The sequence below is a fragment of the Taudactylus pleione genome, unplaced genomic scaffold (genome assembly GCF_031769625.1).
Source record: "Taudactylus pleione unplaced genomic scaffold, aTauple2 ptg000016l, whole genome shotgun sequence".
Classification (NCBI taxonomy): Eukaryota; Metazoa; Chordata; class Amphibia; order Anura; family Myobatrachidae; genus Taudactylus; species Taudactylus pleione.
The window spans coordinates 45,223,504-45,245,580 of record NW_028284418.1 but is presented as its reverse complement, the minus strand read 5'-3'; the positions used below and the strand labels follow the sequence as shown (position 1 = coordinate 45,245,580).

At 41.3% G+C, this 22,077-nt stretch overlaps 1 protein-coding gene across 1 annotated transcript in view; it reads left to right on the top strand.

Annotated features, from left to right (window-relative positions):
• Nucleotides 1-21,616, top strand: part of TM9SF3 (transmembrane 9 superfamily member 3) — a 48,283-nt gene extending 26,667 nt beyond the window's left edge. Inside the window, exons 7-15 of the mRNA XM_088475809.1 lie at nt 1,407-1,573; nt 10,903-10,997; nt 11,540-11,670; nt 15,345-15,484; nt 15,685-15,753; nt 16,025-16,171; nt 16,901-16,984; nt 18,579-18,655; nt 19,876-21,616. Of these exons, the coding sequence (XP_088331935.1) occupies nt 1,407-1,573; nt 10,903-10,997; nt 11,540-11,670; nt 15,345-15,484; nt 15,685-15,753; nt 16,025-16,171; nt 16,901-16,984; nt 18,579-18,655; nt 19,876-19,943 (978 nt within the window). The 3' untranslated portion in view covers nt 19,944-21,616. The remainder of the gene's footprint in view (nt 1-1,406; nt 1,574-10,902; nt 10,998-11,539; nt 11,671-15,344; nt 15,485-15,684; nt 15,754-16,024; nt 16,172-16,900; nt 16,985-18,578; nt 18,656-19,875) is intronic.
• Nucleotides 21,617-22,077: the final 461 nt, after the last annotated feature.

Below are 22,077 nucleotides of genomic sequence, written 5' to 3'. Positions count from 1 at the left end.
ACCGGCTCCAGAATCCCGACCGTCGGAATCCCGAAGGGTAAGTATCGGGAATTAGGAGGGAGGGTTAGGGGTATGGGTTAGCGTTGGGGTACTTAATGGTGGCGGGATTCTGATTGTCGGGGTGCCGAGGTCAGTATTCTGACCGCCTGTATCCCACCCGCCGGGATCCCATACCCAACTCTAGTAAATATACTTAGTGCTTAGTGTGCACCTGTATTTTATTTTCTTCTGCAGAGAATGTAGATTGTAAACTGCCATGGGGCAAGGATTAAAGTAGATGACTGAATTTGTTTCTGTAAAGCTCTGTGTAATATGTTAATGCTATATGGATGACCGGTAAATTAATTTAAGATGTAGTTCTAACAGTAAATTATTACCAGCGAGTGTCATCAGTTAATATCCTTACCAGGGACTCGTATTGTTTCTGTACTAACTGAGCAGCACACTCACGGGATAAGTTTCTGTTTGGACATAGAAATACAATACACACTCTTTTGTTAATCTTTGTGATCTTTGTTTTTGTTCATGAGGTCTGTCGAACATTTACATTTGGATTAGTTCACTTGTATTCTATATATCATAAGTGTGTTGTGATATTTCTATTTACTATGGAATGAGTTCTGCCAGCTGATTGTTCTGCAGAGGGAATTAGGTATGAAATACAGACGGCTGAATAGCCGTCGGTTCTCATACAGACGCCGGAAGCCCGAAGGGAGGACATCCCAAAAGCGGCTCGTAAGTATGCTAACACTCCTCTTTCCCCGCCCCTAACCCTATTACCCTCCCTTGGTGGTGCCTAACCACTAAGACTCCCGTGGGTGGTGCCTAACCCTAAATCCCCTTCCCGCAACCTAAACCTAAGTCCCCCCTCGGGGGTACCTTAACCCCCTCCTTCTTTGCGGCTACAACCTAACTATTCCCAGCTTACCTCGTTCTGGATGCTGGGCGTCGGGATTTCGGCGTGGGGCTAAAGATGGGTGTCGGCATTTTGACACCTAGCTTTAGTCTTGGGTCAGTCTTTCGCCATCTGAATCCGACGACTGGCATTCCTGGTGGTGGTAAATTAACAGCATCCCCTGCAGAGATGGAGAATTGCTTCCAGTGGAACAGCACCCCTGGTATTGGCTTAAACATGACCAATCACATAATGCCTAGTTGGGAAAGGAAAACTTTTCAGGTGAACTCAAGAGTTCAATTGTTTTTTTTATTGCAGTAAGATGATGTACTTGTTTTTAGATCAATCCTCTTTATGTATGTATTCTCCCATTAAGTGTATCCTTACACAGATGACAATTAGCATTGTTTTATTGGCCTCACACACAGGTTTATGTCTGCTGATGGAAGTTTCAATGGCCTGGTGTACTGAATAATGTAAATGGACTTGTTTTATTTTTTGTTTAACCCAGGATCGTGATCTAGGAGATGAATATGGTTGGAAACAGGTCCATGGAGATGTGTTCAGACCGTCAAGTCACCCACTGATCTTTTCATCCCTCATTGGATCAGGGTGTCAGATCTTTGCAGTCTCTCTTATTGTAATTATTGTCGCAATGATTGAGGATTTATATACAGAGTGAGTATTAACACGCATGTACATTCTTCCCTTTGCTTTTTTTATTTTGTTTTCTAAGCTCCACTAAGCCTAACGTGTAATTTTGGCTTTTATAAGAGCCAGTAAATGAAAAATTATAAGTATAAAGGTTTGCAGTGCTGCACACACCTAAGACTCGCTGTCGGTAAGCCCATTGCCTTTTACCAAAAATAACATCTCCTGTTATTTCAAATGATGGGAACTTCTACATATATATGTATTTACTTTTTTATTATTATTATATTTGGCAACTTGCATTTTAAAGCCACCATGAAAATTAAAAACAGAACCTGGACATACTGTACAGTGCTTTATAAGAGGACCTTATTGTGTTTACAAGTATTTCCCTGTATGTATGTGTGTGTGTAACACTTAGTGGAACTTATGTAGCAGTTACTTAAAGCATAAAAGCATGTATAGTCAAGCGGTTCATTTGTTCAAACCAAACTCCACAATGGTGTGTGACAATGCCTTCGTAGTGAGGGAGGCCAGAGGAGAATAACCCGACTGGTTCAAGCTGACAGGAGAGCAATGATAACTCAGTCATGTGTTAGACCAGTGATATACGGAAGACCATCTCTGCATGCACAGCACATTGAACCTTAAAGTGTATGGGCTACAGTGGGCGCTAGTTCACCAAAACTGGACAGTTGAAGATTGGAAAAACTTTGCCTGGTCTGACATTTCTTGATTTCCGCGTGCTGATGTGGTTGGATTTTGGCACAAACAATATGGATCTATCCTGCCTTGTGCCACTGGTTCAGGGTGGTGGTGTAACAGTTTGTGGAATGTTTGCTTGGCACACACTAGGCCACTTGTTACCAATTGAGCATTGTTTAAAATGCCTCCGCCCACCTCAGTGTTGTTGCTGACCATGTGCATCCCTTTATGCTACAGTCTACCATATTCTAATGGTTAAATGTGGCAGGATAATGTGCGTATCTTTTACCAGTTCCACAACCATGATTGAGCTCAGTGTACTATTTTGGCCCTAATAGTCACCAGATCTATTTCTTTAGAGCACCTTTGTGATATAGTGAAATGGTAGATCCACCACATGGATGTGCAGCCGAAAATTCTGCAGCAACTTCGTGATGCCATCATGTCAACATAGAAAAGAATCTCTAAGGAATGTTTCTAGCACCTTGTTGAATCCAGGCCATGAAGAATTCTGTCTGTGCTGAAGGAATGGGAAGTTGGTCCTACCCAGTACTAGAAAGGTCTACTTAATAAAGTGATCACTGAGTGTATAGTGTGTGTGTGTGTGTACATATATGTGTATATATATGTGTGTGTATGTGTATATATATATATATATATATATATATATATATATATATATATATATATATATATATACATACATACAATATGTGTGTGTGTAATGGAGTCTTGCAGCAGTCAATGTAATTTTTATTAAAAACCATGCATACAAATATTGACACGGCCCTCTTTCAAACTCAAATAATAAAAATGTGGCTGAGACTTAATATGAAATAAAAGCAAGCTGGAAGTTATACACACAAAATGTTATCATAGCAATATAACCAACCTGTGAAAAGGAAACAAAACATCCACTATATAACCGGTAATGCTGTTTACATATAGCAAAAATAAAATCTGATACATTGTTCATTACTGTATGAACTGTGATGACATACAGTGCATCCGGAAAGTATTCAGAGCGCTTCACTTTTTTCACATTTTATGTTACAGCTTTATTCCAAAATGGAATAAATTAATTTTTGTCCTCAATTGTACACACAATACCCCAAAATGACAACGTGTAAAGTTTTTTTTTTTTTTTTATATATTTATATTTTTTGCAAATTTTATTAAAAAACAAACTAAGAAATCACATGTACATAAGTATTCACAGCCTTTGCCATGAAGCTCAAAATTGAGCTCAGGTGCATTCTGTTTCCACTGAGCATCCTTGAGATGTTCCTACAGTTTAATTGGAATCCACCTGTGGTAAATTCTGTTGTTTGGACATGATATAAGGTCCCACACTTGACAGTGCATGTCAGAGCACAACCCAAGCATGAAGTCCAAGGAATTGTCTGTAGACCTCCGAGACAGGATTGTCTCGAGGCACAAATCTGGGGAAGGGTACAGAAAAATATCTGCTGCTTCGAAGGTCCCAATGAGCACAGTGGCCTCCATCATCTGTAAATGGAAGAAGTTCGGAACCACCAGGACTCTTTCTAGAGTTGGCCAGCCGTCTAAACTGCGTGATTGGGGGAGAACCCATGTCTGGGAGGTGACCAAGAACCCGATAGCCACTCTGTCAGAGCTACAGCATTCCTCTGTGGAGAGAGGAGAACCTTCCAGAAGGACAACCATCTCTGCAGCAATCCACCAATCAGGCCTGTATTGTAGAGCGGCCAGACGGAAGCCACTCCTTAGTAAAAAGCACATGGCAGCCCGCCTGGAGTTTGCCAGAGCCCAGACTCTAATCCGATTGAACATCTCTGGAGAGATCTGAAAATGACTGTGCACCGATGCTTCCCATCCAACCTGATGGAGCTTGTATGGGTGAAACTGCCCAAAGATAGGTGTGCAAAGCTTGTGGCATCATATTCAAAAAGACTTGAGGCTGTAATTGCTACCAAAGGTGCATCAACAAAGTATTGAGCAAAGGCTGTGAATACTTATGTACATGTGACTCCTTAGTTTTTTGTATTGTTTTTTTCAATTTGCAAAAATCTCAAACACTTTGTACATGTTGTCATTATGGGGTTGTGTGTAGAATTTTGAGGACAAAAATGAATTTATTCCATTTTGGAATAAGGCTGTAACATAACAAAATGTGTAAAAGTAAAGCGCTGTGAATACTTTCTGGATGCACTGTAGGGTATATCCCATTAGATAAATCATATACAGTATAAAGTTATAGTTGGTGCCTTTAGGACGCTGTGTATTAAACTGATTTATTCATTTTCACTCTTGTCGGAGCATTGCAGTCCTGTTTCCACAGTACTATGGATCTTGCCCCTACTCTAATTATACCAGATGTAAGAATATGAACGGGTAGTTTTTTTTTTTTTTTAATGAGCTGCATTCAGGAACAATATAGAATGATTTGCATATATGGTAACCCCTAGTCTCATGTTATTTATATGACACAAAAGCGCTGCTACTACGGTACTCGTATCTATATGACCAATACATGTGTGTCCTCATACATTGTGAGTGTCTTTATGCCATACGGCGCAAGACCCCCAACACGACTGAGATGCTCATTGGAGTAGTGGACTGTATTTTTTTTCCTTTGTTGCATTTTGCTTGCAGTGCAGAGGCAGCGAAAAGCTTCTTAGTGAGGCTGCGACTTTAACTGCACAGAAAATGGTTTTGCACATGTTCAAAGTCGCAGATGAAGCGCAACGGAACTTGCAAAGAAAAGTTGCGGCTGCTCTCATCGGAGCCTTTTTTACACATGTTTAGAATCGCGCACGCTTATGTACAATTATTGCAAGCTCCAGTGGTACGCTAGATATTCAGTCCTGTCACTTCCAGTTGATCTTTTATGCGAATAAGACACCTTTTGAGCAAAAAAGATGCTTGACGCGGCCGAGTCACCCGAGACCTGACTCACTGAGGGGCTTATTGCTGCATCTGAAGTCACAGTATAAAATGACACCTATCACTTGATATACAGTACATGTTAAGGAAACTACTCATTAATGAAGCACACGTCTGCAAATTTTCCTTTAGGTCTACATATTAAAATACATAGGTATCCATAGGTGAGAGAAGACTTTACTGCTTCGACAGTTGAAGTGTACTGTCAACATGAGCTTAAAACATGCTTTCCAAAGGGCCTTAATTTAGATTTTTTTCTGTCAGAACCTGTCTCATGATATTGGATCCGATCATTCTGCGTATATTAACCTTTATTCTGTTGCACAACGTTCTTCCGATTTAATTTTTATTTTATTATAGTTAAAACTTTTTTTTATTGTACATTCTTCATGTTTCCTTTTGTTGCTATACAGATTGTGTGTATATTTCTCTTGCGACTTTGCATAATATTAAAACCACTGACTGGTGAAGTGAATAACATTGATTATCTCATTAAAATGGCACCTGTCAAGGGGTAGGATATATTAGGCAGCAAGTGAACAGTCAGTTTTTGTAGTTGATGTGTTGGAAGCAGGAAAAATGGGCAAGTATAAGGATCTGAGCTACTTTAACAAGGGCCAAATTGTAATAACTAGACAACTGGGTCAGAGCAACTCCAAAACGGCAGGACTAGTGGGGTGTTCCCGGAATGCAGTGGTTAGTACCTACCAAAAGTGGTCAGAGGAAGGGTAACCAGTGACCTGGTTGTGTGATCAAAGCTTATTGATGTGCGTAGGAAGCAAAGGCTAGCCCGTCTGGTCCTATCCCACAGCAGAGATACTGCAGCACAAATTGCTAAAAACGTTAATGCTGGCTATGATGGCAAGATGTGAGAACACACAGTGCATCGCAGTTTGCTGCGTAGCCACCAACCAGTCAGAAGTAGACCATGGAGCAATGAAAGAAGGTGGCCTGGTATGATGGATCACGTTTTCTTTTACATCATGTGTGTGAGGTTGTGGACCCGGGGTGGTAAAAGGAGTAGACACTGAAGCTAATTTAAAAATAAACGTGGAGTTTTAATGAGTGGCAAAACAAAGTCCGGGTATAGCACTAAACTGCACTTGGGGAACTGTAGTGAAGCAATGGGAAAAAGTCCAGGTAGTGATAACAGAAAGCAGTCCAGTAATCCAGGTTTTGTGAGGCAGAAACTATTTGCAAGCTGAATTGAATTTGCAGGGAGCAGGCAAGTGGAGGCAGGGTGCAGGGTAACAGCTGACACAGGTACTCAGGCAAGGGAGAGGTAATGGAGGAGGCAGGTGAATCCAGGGGGCTGGAACAGGCAGGGTGAAGCAGGCTAGGTAATGATGCCAACAGACAGGTGAACAAGCTCAGGAACTCTCTCTCAGCTCTCGCTGAGAAACATGTTGCACTGGCAATGAAAAGAAGCTCTGCACTCCCTTAAATCCCCAGTGCCAGACTGTGACTGGCGAGAGAGCATGTGATACACCAGGATAGGGCGACTAGGTCACATGACCGGAGGCAAGATGGCGGAGCTCATGCCAGAGCGGAACGGAAGCACCACCAGGCCTAACCAGACCAGAGTGACAATATGCCCGCACAGGACTACGCGCAGCCATAGCACCCCGCCAGATACCAGCGCCACCACCAGACGCCCCTCACCATAGCATCCTCACAGGTAATACCTTGCTGGCCGGCATGCCGAGAACCCATGGTCGTGACCATGTGGATGGCTGGGTGCATGTGCGTCGTTTATCTGGGGAAGAGATGGCACCAGGATGCACTATGGGAAGAAGGCAAGCTGGCAGAGGCAGTGTGATGCTCTGGGCAATGTTCTCCTGGGAAACCTTGAGTCCTGATATATACAGTATGTGGCTGTTACTTTGACATGTACCAGCTACTTAAACATTGCTGCAGGTCAAGTACACCCCTTCATGCCAATGGTATTCCCTAATGGCAGGGGCCTCTTTCAGCAGGATAATGCACCCTGCCACACTGCAGAAATTGTTCAGGAATAATTTGAGGAACATGATGAGTTTAAGGTGTTGACTTGGCCTGTAAATTCCTGGAATGTGATGGAAAAACGAGCCCGAACGATGGAAGCTCCACTTTGCAACTTACAGGGCTTTATATCTCTGCTGCTAACATCTCAGTGCCAGATACCATAGGCCCCCTTCAGAGGTCTTGTGGAGTCCATGCCTTGGTGATTCTAAGCTGTTTTGGCTGTACGAGGGGACTATACAATAGTCAGGTGGTTTTAATGTTATGGCTGATCGGTTTGTTACATTTAAAGAGTGGAGAATTCCTAAATCTGTCGTCTGCGTGCATTATTTTTAATTTAAAAAATATCTAATCCATAAATACTAAGTGCACCTTGATCTATATTGATGAAGGTTTATGATCCCCCACACACGCAGAAACATGCACACCCCTCGTATTCATTTTTATATACACTTTTCAGATTTGAGGTAACCTCACCGTATGTACTATAAAAATAAAAACCCATTACTGGGCAGTTATTAATCTGCTTTTGTATGTGTGTATTATGTATGTATGTGTGCCCTCTGGAATGCCAGGTCAGTCTGTAATAAACTGGTCCCAACTCATGACCTTTTCATCTCCAACTCCCTGAATCTCCTAGCCATTACTGAAACCTGGATTTTACCCTCTGACACCACTTCTCCTGCAGCTCTCTCCTCTGGGGGCCTCACTTTTTCCCACACCCCACGACATGGGGGTCGCCATGGTGGTGGTGTTGGGGTTCTCCTATCCCCTGGTTACTCATACCAACCCATTCCCTCTGAACCATCCCTTACATTCTCTACATTTGAAGTCCATGCTTTACCCCTCTTCCACCCAGTACACCTTAGAGTAGCTGTCATTTATCATCCCCCTGGCCCTCGCTACAAGTTCCTTGACAACTTTGCTTCCTGGCTCCCTCACCTTCTCTCCTCAGACCTTCCCTCCATTATCCTAAGTGACTTCAATATTCCAATTGATATCCTCCAAACTCCTCACCCTCACATCTTCACTTGGTCTCTCCCAATGGACCTCCCATGTGAGTGGCCATTTGCTTGATCTGGTCTTCACTCACCAATGTGATATTTCTGATCACTCCAATTCCTCTTTCCCACTTTCTGACCATCACCTTCTCTCTTTTAACCTGTCCCTCTCTCCTTCCCCTTCTCTACCTCCAAAAGCCACCATCACGAAGCGTAACAATGACGCTATTGACAGTTTCCTTTTCTTCCCTGCTTGACTCTCTTCTCTCCCCTATCCTCTTTCCTGCCCTGACCAAGCCACTTCCCTATACAATGCCTTCCTTACTTCTGCCATGGACTCTGTTGCTCCGACGATCATTACTCACACTCGCAGATCTACTCCTCAACTCTGGCATTCCAAATGCACCAGATACCTGCAAAAGTGTTCACGAACCACCGAGCGACAGTGGAGAAGATCACGCTCTAAGGCAGGTTTTCTCCATTTCAAATTTATGCTCTCATCCTATAATGCTGCTCTCTCCCTCTCTAAACCGTCATATTTCAAGATCCTCATCTCCTCTCAGTCCTCTAATCCCCAGTGTATCTTCACCACTTTCAACTCCCTCCTTCGCCCACCCCCTCCTCGTCTCCCCTCCTTGCTCTCTGCCCTTGACTTTGCTACCTACTTTACATCTAAAATTGATTCCATACGTCAGGACATCATATCCAACCAGTCCCCCAGCTCTCCACCTCCTCCTTTCCCAGATCACCCCTCCCAATCAACTTTACCAGCTCTTAACATCCTTCTCCCCTGTATCTGGAGAAGAAGTCATGGCCCTCATCCGGTCCTCCCTCCCCCCTTCCACCTCCCCCCTTGATCCTATCCTCTCCCGAATCCTCCGCTTCCTCTTTCTGCTTGCTCCCATCTTACCCACCTCCATTAACCTCTACCTCTCATCAGGCACTGTTCCTTCTGCATTCAAGCATGCCCTTGTCTCCCCCATTCTTAAAAAAACCTACCCTTGATCCTAACCTTCTTTCTAACTACCGACCCATCTCTCTCCTCCCTTTTGCCTCCAAACTCCTTGAGCGGATTGTCTACAAACGCCTTACCACTTTTCTTTCCTCCCACTCCCTCCTTGACCCTTTCCAGTCCGGCTTCCGTTCTCTCCACTCCACTGAAACTGCCCTCACGAAAGTCAGCAACGAACTCCTTGCTGCCAAATCCAAGGGCCACTACTCTCTTCTCATTCTCCTTGATCTCTGCTGCTTTTGACACTGTGGACCACCCTCTCCTGCTGCATATCCTTCACTCCCTTGGTCTACGTGACACTGCCCTCTCCTGGCTGTCATCCTACCTCTCTGTCCGATCTTTCTCAGTTACCTCTCATGACTCCTCTTCGACCCCCCCCCCCTCCCCCCAGCCTCTTACAGTAGGTGTCCCTCAAGGTACTGCTCTTGGACCTCTTCTATTCTCCCTCTATACTTCCTCTCTAGGTGAACTCATCAGCTCTTTTGACCTCCATTATCTCTATGCTCATGATACTCAAATCTACATTTCCTCCCCTGATCTCTCCCCCTCTCTTCTGACTTGTATCTCCAACTGTCTCTCTGCCATCTCTTCCTGGATGTCCCAGCGATTTCTTAAACTCAATATATCTAAGACAGAGCTGATCGTCTTCCCACCCTCCCATATAACCTCACTTCCCACTATTTCTTTATCAATTGATGGTATAACTATCTCATCTAGCCCCAAAGTGCGCTGTCTTGGAGTTATCCTGGACTCCTCCCTCTCCTTCAAACCACATATTCAGAACCTTTCACAGTCCTGTCATTTCCATCTCAAAAATATTTCTAAGATCAGACCCTATCTCACCTAGGATGCTACAAAAACCCTCATACACTCACTGGTCATCTCCAGATTGACTACTGTAACCACCTCCTATCTGGCTTCCCCAAATCCCATCTCTCTCCTCTCCAGTCTATCCTTAATGCTGCTGCACGGCTTATCTTCCTCTCCAAAAGCTCTACATCTGCCTCCCCTCTCCTACAAGCCCTCCACTGGCTCCCCTTCCCTTTTAGAACCCAATTTAAGGTTCTCACGCTCACTTACAAAGCCCTCACCCAATCTTCCCCCATATACATCTGTGATCTCATCTCCCTTCACTCTCCTCTCTTCGTTCAACTAATGGACGCCGTCTTTCAAGCCAGCTGATTACTTCCTGCCACTCCCGCCTCCAAGATTTTGCCCGCACTGCTCCCCACCTCTGGAACTCTCTCCCACTCCCCATCAGACTCTCCACCTCTTTGCAATCCTTCAAACGGGCTCTCAAGACCCATTATTTCATCAAAGCCTTCCAGCTGTCATTCTAACTCCCCTGTTTGTCTTCACCTCCCCTTTTAGAATGTAAGCTCTTATGAGCAGGGCCCTCTAACCTCTTGTACTTCTCCCTACTTTAGTTTCATCTACTTCTTGCCACTAGGGCACCTAACACTTGGCTGCTTATGCTCTGTTGCTTATCTGGGTGTTATGGTCACTAATGTAGCAATATATATAATCCCATGTCCTGTATTGTATTGTTCTGTAAGTCGCTTGTCTACAACTTGTTTATGTGCTTTGTAAGGCACTGCGGAACATTTGTGGCGCCATATAAATAAATGATGATAAATGATTGTGTGTGTGTGTAATAATATATATAATTTTATTTATGCTCACTTATGATGTTGCCTGTTTATCTCTTTTAGGAGAGGCTCAATGCTAAGCACTGCTATATTTGTATATGCCGCAACATCACCAGTCAATGGGTACTTCGGAGGAAGCCTTTATGCCAGACAAGGAGGTAATGCATTACATACTTATGGATCCACCTTTTGTTTCTAATGTCAGTAGTTGAATGAGCAATATTTTGCACACAACAAGGAATGTGTTTACAAATATATTATAACAAAGTATTTTTGAGATTTGTTAAAGATGAAATTTACAATTCATTACTTAGCTGACTAGGGTTTAGAGCAGCCATTTAAAACTTGGCTGCAATGCATTTAGATGCATCCTGTTCCTTTGCATGGTAACAATTAGTCAGGTTGAATGCATTTCCACTAGTTTATAATGCAGCCCGTGCACTTCACACTTTTCTGGTTTTGCATGGTTGCCCTGGTTTCTTCCTATTTTTAACATGCAAATATGTACCATTTCCTGAAAGCTGTGCCATTTACCAACCATGCCTTCTCTCACTTCTGCCAATTCTAGAACAGAATTTCCTCTCCCCAATAGAAATCTGTTTTGCAGTTCTCCACCTGTAGCTTTTATATTAGCTGAGTTAATGGATTGCAGGTTTTTTTGTCCATGTGAAAATAACACTTCCTGTTCATTGCTTGATAGGCCGGCGGTGGATAAAGCAAATGTTCATTGGGGCTTTCCTAATCCCAGCAATGGTTTGTGGGACCGCATTCTTCATCAACTTCATTGCCATCTATTATCATGCTTCCAGAGCAATCCCTTTTGGGACAATGGTAAGTCTGACCATTCTCTAAGTTGCGGTCTTTAATGTGTGAAACAAGGTTCATGCAGCCATGTTTTGCAGTTATACCTATTGTATTGGCACCATAATCTCAATTTTCTTTTTGCTTAATTCTGCCTAGACACAGGTTTGTATTGTAACTGTGTAGGCTAAGAGCAGCGCCAAGTGATTACTTAGGGTTGGATGCACTTAGCGTGGAATGGCTAATTACCCACAATGCAGTGCCTGGGGCTATTCAATTAGGGGCCTTTCTGCCCTTATGGCGGCAACCACAAATAAATTAACCCACAGCTCCGGGTAATTACCCCGGAAACTTTGTGTCAACGCTTGTTATCGCCAGATTTACCACGCAAGGTATCGGGCTTTTAAATGAATAGCTCCGGGCGTAAAAGTCTGAGGCTATCACCCTTTTCCTTTCACAGTAAATTAACTTGGCTAATTGAATCCAGTTTTATGTCTGACACTTCCTTGCCTGCTCTTAGTTCTGTTTTTGGAAATCCTGATGTCATGCTCGCTCCTTGCTTTAGTTACAGCACACACTCTGTATTTCTTAGTTGGAAGTTGCTAAAAGGATGATTTCATTTGTAGGTGTTTTTATAGTTTTCTCTGTTTCTAGTAGGTAAATGACTTTCATGGCTTGACAGTACACCTGTTTGATCTTACACATCATGTTAACTGTTTTCAGACTGATTGTAACCATATCAATGTTCTTCTGTCTGAGCTCAATTTAGAAATAACATTGTAAAGCTTATGTGGTGTGATAACATGGTTCATCCTCAGCAATTTTATACTTACTAAGTTCATTTGAAAGTGGAATTTAGTATTTTGGACTGTTAATCACCTCTGAGCAGATTATAGTTATATTCTAGCCATCAGATGGTGCTGTATGCAAGATGGTATTTTATTCTTGTTGAGTTTGGGATTGTGAAGCCTGTATTCTGATCTGTAGACACTAGGGGGCACCTCCGATTACTGGTAGGCTCTGGTAATCAATGCTATTAGACAACATGCATTTTTGCATGTTCAGAAAACTTTTATCCATTCATGCTTTGCACAAGTCTGACTGCCCCATTGTAAAAGGCATTCATGGCAACTGCCTATCGTATAGGTGAGAAATGGTTACAGATTTTGACTTCTATTTTACAAATAAATGTTTACCATTTTTATTGTATGCTCCACCCATTCCTTTATTTGTACTTTTAATACTGAAAGACCTTATTAAGCTTCTGTGCATTGCCAGCAGAAATCCCCCATCCTGTTAGAAAAGATCCTGAAGCTAAGTTTTGAGTTTTGCTGAATGTGTTTTACCACTATTCCATTCCTTGGAATTAATCTGATTCACGGCTCAGGAATGCTGACAGCAGGACATTCTACCTGCATTAAAGATCACTTCTTGGTTCCTTGACTCTCCTTAATCCTACTTTATTTAAGTGTACTATTTATGGTTTAACCTAGAAGGCCATACTTCATTTTGCATGTTAACTGGGGTCACCCAAGGATTTTTCTTTTCAAAGAAAAGCATAACGTAAGCCCTGCATTTTACATGTCTGGATGTCGTCCAAAGTAATTGTGTGCGGGCACTCTGCTTACAAAGTAAGCTCACTGACTAGATAGATACAGTTTATATTCCAAGCGTGGCATTTGCACTTCAGCATCATGCTCGGAGGAAGTTTTTTCTTTAAACAATTCTAGTGACTTAAATAGAATGTTTCTTTTGTTCATTTGTTTTGGTGTCAGCTCCAGTTTGTGTGGCGTTGCTGGTTTTAGTACTACATTTGTGTGGATAGCATGCATTAAATCCCCAAACAGGGATACCAACTCCATAATATACTCCTTCTCATTGATGTGTTTTGCGATAAGATATTTGCTTTCTAACTGCACTAAACATGTTCGCTTGCTATGGATTACAGCGATTAAATATACGACAATATGATGAATACCGTATATAGAGGAGGAGCGCAAGCACACGGAAAACACAGCACTCTTGTGGTCTCTGCCCATACAATAGACTCAAATCCACGGTTTCTTTCTTTTTTTAATTTTTTTTTTTTTAACCACAATTTTTGGGGGCGAATTCAATTGTTTGAGAACATTGAGACATACATATATTTACTCAGTCACAAACTGCCCAAAAGCATTGTTACCTACACACCACACACCTCTCTGCATTGTTGTATACACTGAAGTGCCAAAAGTCATGGGATAGATGCCTTTGTAGGACTCCCTCCAGCCCGTTGAAGTGCAGCAACTTGACATGGCATCGATTCCACAAGTGGAAGGAAGACTTCTGGAGAAATGATGACCCATGCTATCTGGATAGCTTCCCACAGCTCCCTGATATTTGTTGGTGCAGGATCTTGTGTGCAAATGGACCTCTCCACCATGTCCCATAAATGCTCCTTTGGGTTCATGGCGGGTGAAAGTGGTGGCCATACCATTCGTCGGAACACTCCAGAATACTACTCAAACCAATTCTGGACAACTTGGTGCATTATCCTGCTGAAATATTCCATCGTTGTGGGGGCATATAAAGTGCAGGAAGGGCTGCAAGTGGTCATCAAGCAATGCAACATAGCGGTTATCGGTCAGTGAAGTGTTCAGATGGATCAGCGAATCCAACCTATGCCACGTGAACACACTATACCATTATGAAACAACCACTAGTTTCTACAGTGCCTTGTTGACAACTGGGGTCCTTGGCCTCACTCTGGGGGTCATTCAGACCCGCTCGCGAGCGCAGGACGCTCGCAAGCGGGTCGATGTTACCCCAATGCGCATGACGGAGGGAGCCAAGCTGTCGCTCCGGGTCTCGCGCCAAAGGGGGCGTGCTGTCGATGGTGACTGACAGCACGCCCCCTTTGGTGGGCGTGGCTGCCAGACGGGAACGCCTACCGTCTGGGTCCAGCCCCACTGACATCACTAGTGGGTCAGTGGGAGTGATTTTGGCTCTGATAGAGCCAAAATCACTCCAGGGCTTGCGGTCATCGAGACCCTACCGCAGGGTCTCGTCGCAAGCCCGATGGTCGCGATGGTCTTGACCATCGCGACCATCTTTTTGGCCGCTCGCATATGCTGCGGGTGGTCACCCACAGCTATGCGAGTGGCCAGGAGGCAGCTCCATTTTCAGGTAGGAGGGCACTGATTCAGAGCGAGCGCTCTGGTCAGAGCGTCCGGCTCTGAATCAGGTCCTCTGTCTGTACCAAAGCAGAACCCTACCATCAGCACGAAACAACTGGAACCGTGACTTATCGGACTTCGTCACATGTTTCTAGTTCTCCAGGGTCCCATTAGCGATGTCACCAGCCCATGTGAGGTGCTATAGTGTTAACGATGGCTTTTGGCACTTTAGTGTAGGTGCATCATGATACATGCTACTTAGACAGCATAAAGGATGTGGTGTAATTTAAAACAATTAAGTGTCTTGCGTTTTGATACAATGATAAAACAACTGTATTCCCCAAAATATTGAATGCGACCGGTAATGTCCTTTTTATACAGTTTCCTCTGACAGTATGAGTAACGGAGTATGAGCTGATTCATGAACACTGAGCAGTCTCTTGTTTTTGTCCACAGGAAATGTGCAGAATGCGCCGTGGTTTAAATCTTTGAATCCTAATGTCTACAGTGAATGGGTGTTTAGTAATTCATTTAATTACATTTTCCTAGGTTGCTGTGTGCTGCATTTGTTTCTTCGTGATCCTTCCATTGAACCTGGTAGGGACAATACTTGGTCGAAATTTGGCAGGACAGCCCAACTTCCCCTGTCGTGTCAATGCAGTTCCGCGGCCCATCCCTGAGAAAAAGTGGTAAGGTTTCTTCACAAAGTACTGACTGCAACAAATTGTCTTGTGTCATGGAGCACACTTGCCCTAGAGTTCTGTTATGTTTTCAGGTTTATGACAGCCTACATCCTTAGTGCTAAACTGCTATTCTGTTAACTGATGAACATTTGTTCAGTATTTTTTCAAGGCGTGTTTATAATACTTACACTGTCTGGTTTTCACAGGTTCATGGAGCCGGCTGTCATTGTGTGCCTAGGTGGAATATTACCATTTGGATCAATTTTTATTGAAATGTGAGTGCATTTTTATTCCTTAGTTTGAAAAGCCAGGTTTCAAATGTGTTAATAGCAATTTCTTTTATGTGTATGACATGAGTGTTAAACTGCTACTGAGGGCTAAATTATTGATAAGTAGCAGAGGTGTGATCCCCTGGGGGTGCAGTACATAACCACACAAAATAATGATGAACAGGTTATTCCAGGTGTTTAAAATAATAATCTTCTCTTTAAAGTTAGAAGACGAGTTGATGGTTTGTAATATTACCCTCTTTTGGTTTATCTCCAGGTATTTCATTTTTACTTCGTTCTGGGCTTACAAGATCTACTATGTGTATGGCTTTATGATGTTGGTACTGGTCATCCTCTGCATTGTGACGGTCTGTGTAACCATTGTATGTACATACTTCCTGCTAAATGCCGAAGATTACAGGTGGTAAGTGACTTTATAACGAGAAGATTATTTTTAGCAAATTTTAAAGTTGTTTTAATCTGAATGGATTCAATAAGGCTCATGAACACGTATATCATTAGAATATTGAAGGTTAAGCTCTTACCTAATAAGGCATCATGTGCTGCTTGTGTATTTGAAGGGTAAAATTGCAGTGTCCTTCGGTGCGGAGTAGTTTATTCTAGTATGCAGCTGTACATCCCTGATCTGTACATCACTGATTTTCCAGTACCTTTTTGGTTTCAGAACTGTGCTGGATTATACATTTTGCCAGACAGTGGTCATGTTAATATATACACAGTTGATGAACCAATACCGTACATATCACACAGCTTCAGCAGCGAAACACCAGCGGTCAAGTTTTCTTGACAACTCCACCTTTTTCCTGCATCGTTATGGACTTGTGTTTATGCTTTGCACCACCACTGTGACACTTGCACTGCTCTTGGAAGTCATAACTAGGGATAATGTAAGCACCAACTCAGCGCCGCCAGTGGTCACGGGAAATTTGTCTAGATTAAAAGAGGTGCCGGGCCATAAATAGCTGGAAATTCGGTGGTGGCAAGCCTGGCAGGCCTGGCTTGCCATGTATCTGTAATTTAAGTCGTATGACATTGGTGGACACTGCTTCATGGAGCGAAGATAAATATGTATTACAGTTAGTGACATTTGTGTCCTATAGATGACTTGTCATTATTTCCCTATTTCTTTCAGGCAATGGACAAGTTTCCTCTCTGCTGCTTCCACTGCAATCTATGTTTACATGTACTCATTTTACTATTACTTTTTCAAAACAAAGTAAGTGGGTTTTTTTCTTCTGCCAACTTTTTTTAATTAAATTTAAACGATTAACAAAATTTAGGGGTCAATCCTATTCCATGCGATGTTCTCTCAGGTGCGAATCACCGTGACAATGGCTGCGCTTGACTGCAACCCGGATTCGCTTAAAAGTGCTTGTAGCCCCATAGGGCTCAAAGCAAAATTAAGCGAATTCGGGCTTGGAGTGGACCGTGAAGGGTGCGAGGTGCCGGTCCGTTGCCAGCATTTTAACGCCGTTGCAACGGCAACTTGCACCCTTTGCATGGAACAGGATTGACCCCTGAATCTCCGTCTAAATGATGGTATGATTTTGTATATAAATAAATGGTGATGGGGTTAGATATTTTGAGTTGCTTGTATGTACAGCCGTGGCCAAATGTTTTGAGAATGACACAAGTATTGGTTTTATTGGTTTTCACAAAATTTCCTGCTTCAGAGTTTTTAGACCTTTGTCAGATGTTACTATGGTATACTGAAGTAAATTTACAAGCCTTTCATAAGTGTCAAAGGCTTTTATTGACAATTACATTAAGTTTATGCAAAGAGTCAATATTTGCAGTGTTGACCCTTCTTTTTCAAGACCTTTGCAATTCGCCCTGGCATGCTGTCAATCAACTTCTGGACCACCTACTGACTGATGGCCGCCCATTCTTGCCTAATCAATGCTTGGAGTTTGTCAGTATTTGTGGGATCTTGTTTGTCCACCCGCCTCTTGAGGACTGACCACAAGTTCTCAATGGGATTAAAGTCTGGGGAGTTTCCTGGCCATGGACCCAAAATTTTGATGTTTTGTTCCCCGAGCCACGTAGTTATCACTTTTGCCTCATGGCAAGGTGATCCATCATGCTGGAAAAGGCATTGTTCATCACCAAACTGCTGCTAGATGGTTGGGAGAAGTTAACCTTTTGTTTATTTATATTGGCTGGATCACAGGGTTCCTGCACCATTGGTTAAGTACTATCTTGGTGAACTACTCCCAAAACTGAGAGCTCCTTTTTAGGTTTTGTGTGTGTGGAGTTCTCCTTTTGAATGACTGGAAGAATAACGGAATTCACAGTTCTTTGAAATTTAAGAGATTACATTTTTTGTTTATTTGAAGGTTGCTAAATTTTGTATTTGTTTAACCATTCGTTCCCTTCACCTGTCAGTTACAGATGTCAATGGAGTCTGTCCTCGCTCCTGCTGGCAGTGCCATGACAAGTATGAGGAGAGTATTCAAATGTTTACCATGCCATGGCTTTGGAATACTCTTCTCACACCTGACGAGGAGGCAACATGAGGTTAACCCGCACCATGCTGCTGGCAGAAACGAGGACTGTCACCTCTAACTATGGCAGACTGGCACAGTAACAAGTTATATTCGCATTTATGTTTAACCTAACATTCACTCAAAATGAAATTTTCTCTGTTTAACATGTGCCATACGTTTCTGACATTGGTGTACTCTTTAAGAAACAGGAGGTGATTTTTTTTCTTTTGTAGTTCAAAATATTTTGATTTTCTGAATAAAATGTTAACATTCATATAGTAAGTCAGCAGCTAATAAACATTCTCCTTTTCATGTTAACACCAGAATGTATGGATTGTTTCAAACATCATTTTACTTTGGATATATGGCAGTATTTAGCACCGCCTTGGGAATTATGTGCGGTAAGTTTTTTTTTTTTTTTTTTTTATTATTTTATTTCTCTTTACAGATGTTTAGAGTTTAGGTACAGCATATATTCAAAAGTATGGTAGTTAAACTTATTAGAAGAAAATGTGGTCTTACAAGACTGGCTTTTTTTTTTTTTAATTTCAGTAAATCAAGCAGTGTTTAGTAAAGGTGACTGTAGATCACAAATTTAGTAGCGGATTCTAGTCAAAGCTTAAAATATACTCTTCCCTACAATGAATGTCGTATTGATATAATGCTAAAGTTACTGGTGTTCCTAGTGAATTATGAACATGGTTCTGGTGACCAAATACATGTGAACAAAGCATACACTGTAATTATGTATGAGTTCATGCAAAAGATTAAGTGTAATCCATTCTTTGTTTTACTCCTAGAATGATTATATGTCTTTCAGGGACACTGTATTAACATACAAGCAGTGCTTTCCATATGTGTTGAGTTAATTACCATATGCTTTAAATGTCCCATTTACACTTTAAAACCACATGCAGTAAATATAGCTCATCGAGTCACTGCGCCTTGTTAAATTTGCAGATTAATTGCTAATATGTGCTGTTGGCTCTTTTTTACACCACTTTGAAACATAATTGTTTTATTTGACAAATTAAATTAGAACTAATTTCAAGGAAGTATAAACCTAGATGTTTCCCTAATTAATTCTTGGCTATAGAATAATGCTTTTTATTGACTGTTTGGAACAAGCGATAGAAGATCAGTCAATGGTCGGAAGGGCCACTGATCTCAAGCAGAAACCAATACTTCACAAATGTTGGATACTTTTGGGAATGTGGTTCCATCAAACACAGGCCCTACAGCTACTGTAGAACTACACATCCCAGCATGCCCTGTAACAGTTGTAGCATGGTCAAACAGCAAAACTCTGGCAGGGCATGCTGGAATTTTTAATTCTACAGCAGCTGTAGTACCGCTTATAGCCCTCCACTGCTCTAACCTCTGTCATGAAATAGATAACGGTACACTCTGTGCGCACTTTATATACCTGTGTTAATATGTGTGTTTGAATACATGGGGCCCGCTTAAAATATTCAGCATATCAATTTTAGATATTACTAATTTAATTGAAGTCAGTTTATCTTTACTTTGTCTATTGTTTTAAATTATGGTGACTTAGATTTTGTATATTTATTACTCATTCATATTATGTTCTGTTTTGCTTTTTCTCCCCTTTTTCTAGGAGCAATCGGTTACATGGGAACAAGTGCCTTTGTTCGGAAAATTTACACTAATGTAAAAATTGACTGAGGGATCCAGCGAGAATAGGGACTGTGGATGATTTACAACTTTATTTTTTGTTCCTTGGGTTGGGGGTGAAACATGCACGTTAGTGCCAGAAGAGATTGGGTTTTAACACTGGGTACTGTGTTGGTCTCCGTTCTGTGGATGGCTTAAAATGGCATCTATTTCATTGATCCTAGTTTTCTTACAGACTGCTTTTTTCCAACCGGCCACAGCAAATGCTTGGATTATATGCAGTAAGCATTACTACAGTACATGGCTAATCTTCCCAAAAAAAAAAAAAAAAACACACAAAACAACTAGCACATAAAAGATGAATAGACTAGCTCTCTTCAGTGAAGAGGACTCACAGTTTATTTAATGCATTTGTTCCATTCAATAAATAAGAGTGAAACTTGGCTGCTCAAACTAGTTGATTAGTAGTCTTCTTGGTACATTATAAAACACTCTCTAAGATTGCTGTTCCAGGAAACCTCCTCTTCTCTAATTTCTGTTGCCGCTTTAGAAATGTATGTTTATAATTTCACTGTGGGTGTTGTGACGGTTTGCTTTGTCCAATTCACCTGCACCCGTTTTATTTTCTTTAAAAAGAAAGAAAAAACAATGGAAAAATCTGCATGTAATATAGGCTTTCTATATATTTGGACCAATTTCAAACGTATTTATCTCTGAAAGACTAAAATGAAACTGCATTTTAAGAATCCATCCAAAGAGGGCTGAAAACAACTGTTCTCGGCACGGCAATGTAATGTAAAGTGCAAAGAAAATGTTAAATTAATAGATTTTTTTTGTTTTTATGATCCATTTTAACACACCTCCTATAATAACACTTTTCTTCCAATGTTGATCTTTTTGTTAACTTGTTTAGAATTTTTTTTTTTCTGTTTTTTATTTTTTCAATTGGGGTTTCAATGAAGGCTTTACTTAAAATATGAAAGGGGAAATGTGTACATAACATTAAATAATGTAACCTAGGTTTAGATCCCAATTGTATTTGGATGTACAGGTTTATTACGGAGTCCTTTTTATTTTATTAATTTTTTTTTTCCTCTGATGTTTCGATGTACAAAATTTGTAGTGTCCGGGTGGCTTTTCACATCTTGCCTGCCATTGCATGAGACATTATCGTTGGGTTTTTCTTTTCTCTTTGCTTTTTTATTTCTCTTCTCCATGTGTGTATGTTGGGCCTTTTTAGTTCCCTTTCGTTCTGAAGCTCTTACACAAAAAAAAGTCAGATTTGTAATTTAGAACATTAAAAAATTTTTGTTAATCTTGTCTGGACACCTGTGTAACATCTGAAGCATTGTGGCTTTAGAGTGTTCAGAAAACTGAAATAAAATTTTTCAGAGAAAAAAAAACCGTTCTGGAATCCAATCCTTGTTTTTATTTTTGGATGTCATGTCAGCCTTGGAAACAGCCAGATTCTATTGCATTTGTCCTCGCGACACAATGGCTGTGTTTTACAGTGCGGCACTTTATGTTCTAGTGAACAAAAGGTGGCATTCTTAGAACACAATGTTTATATAATTTTTTTTATGTTAGAGATGTTTGCACTGATGTATTCAAAATAATAACAATGCGGAAAACTTTGTTTCTTTTTAAACTTTTATGTATAGTTGATTGAAAACCATATAAGGATATGTGCAGATCAGGAAATAAAGTGATATTATGCCAGTGAATTCAGTGTGCAGTTTCAGGCGCTAATGTTGTTTTTTGTTTTGTTTTTTTTGTTTGGTGTGTATATTTTTTATTTAATGAAATTCTGTAATTGGATTTTATTTTTAATACCATCTGCTGATTTAAAAGGACCACTAATCCTTACTTTCATTACTTTAAATAAAAAAGCACTCTTAATATTCAGATGTGAAAGTTTTAGGAGACAGACCAAACAAATACCCTTTCATATACTACTATCTTTGTGTTCCACAAAAATACAACAATGCAAAGCCAGTTTACCACTGTTAAACCCTGCTAGCTTAGGGGTCTAATGATCTCAATGCACAGTTTGCAGTTATATATGTATTCATAGAGGTAATGGAGAAAATAATGTGAGCACCAGGTTTTGGCTATGTTCCTATTTTGTGGAAATACATGCGAATACTGCATTGGGAGGGATAACTAGCGGTTTTAAGGCAATATA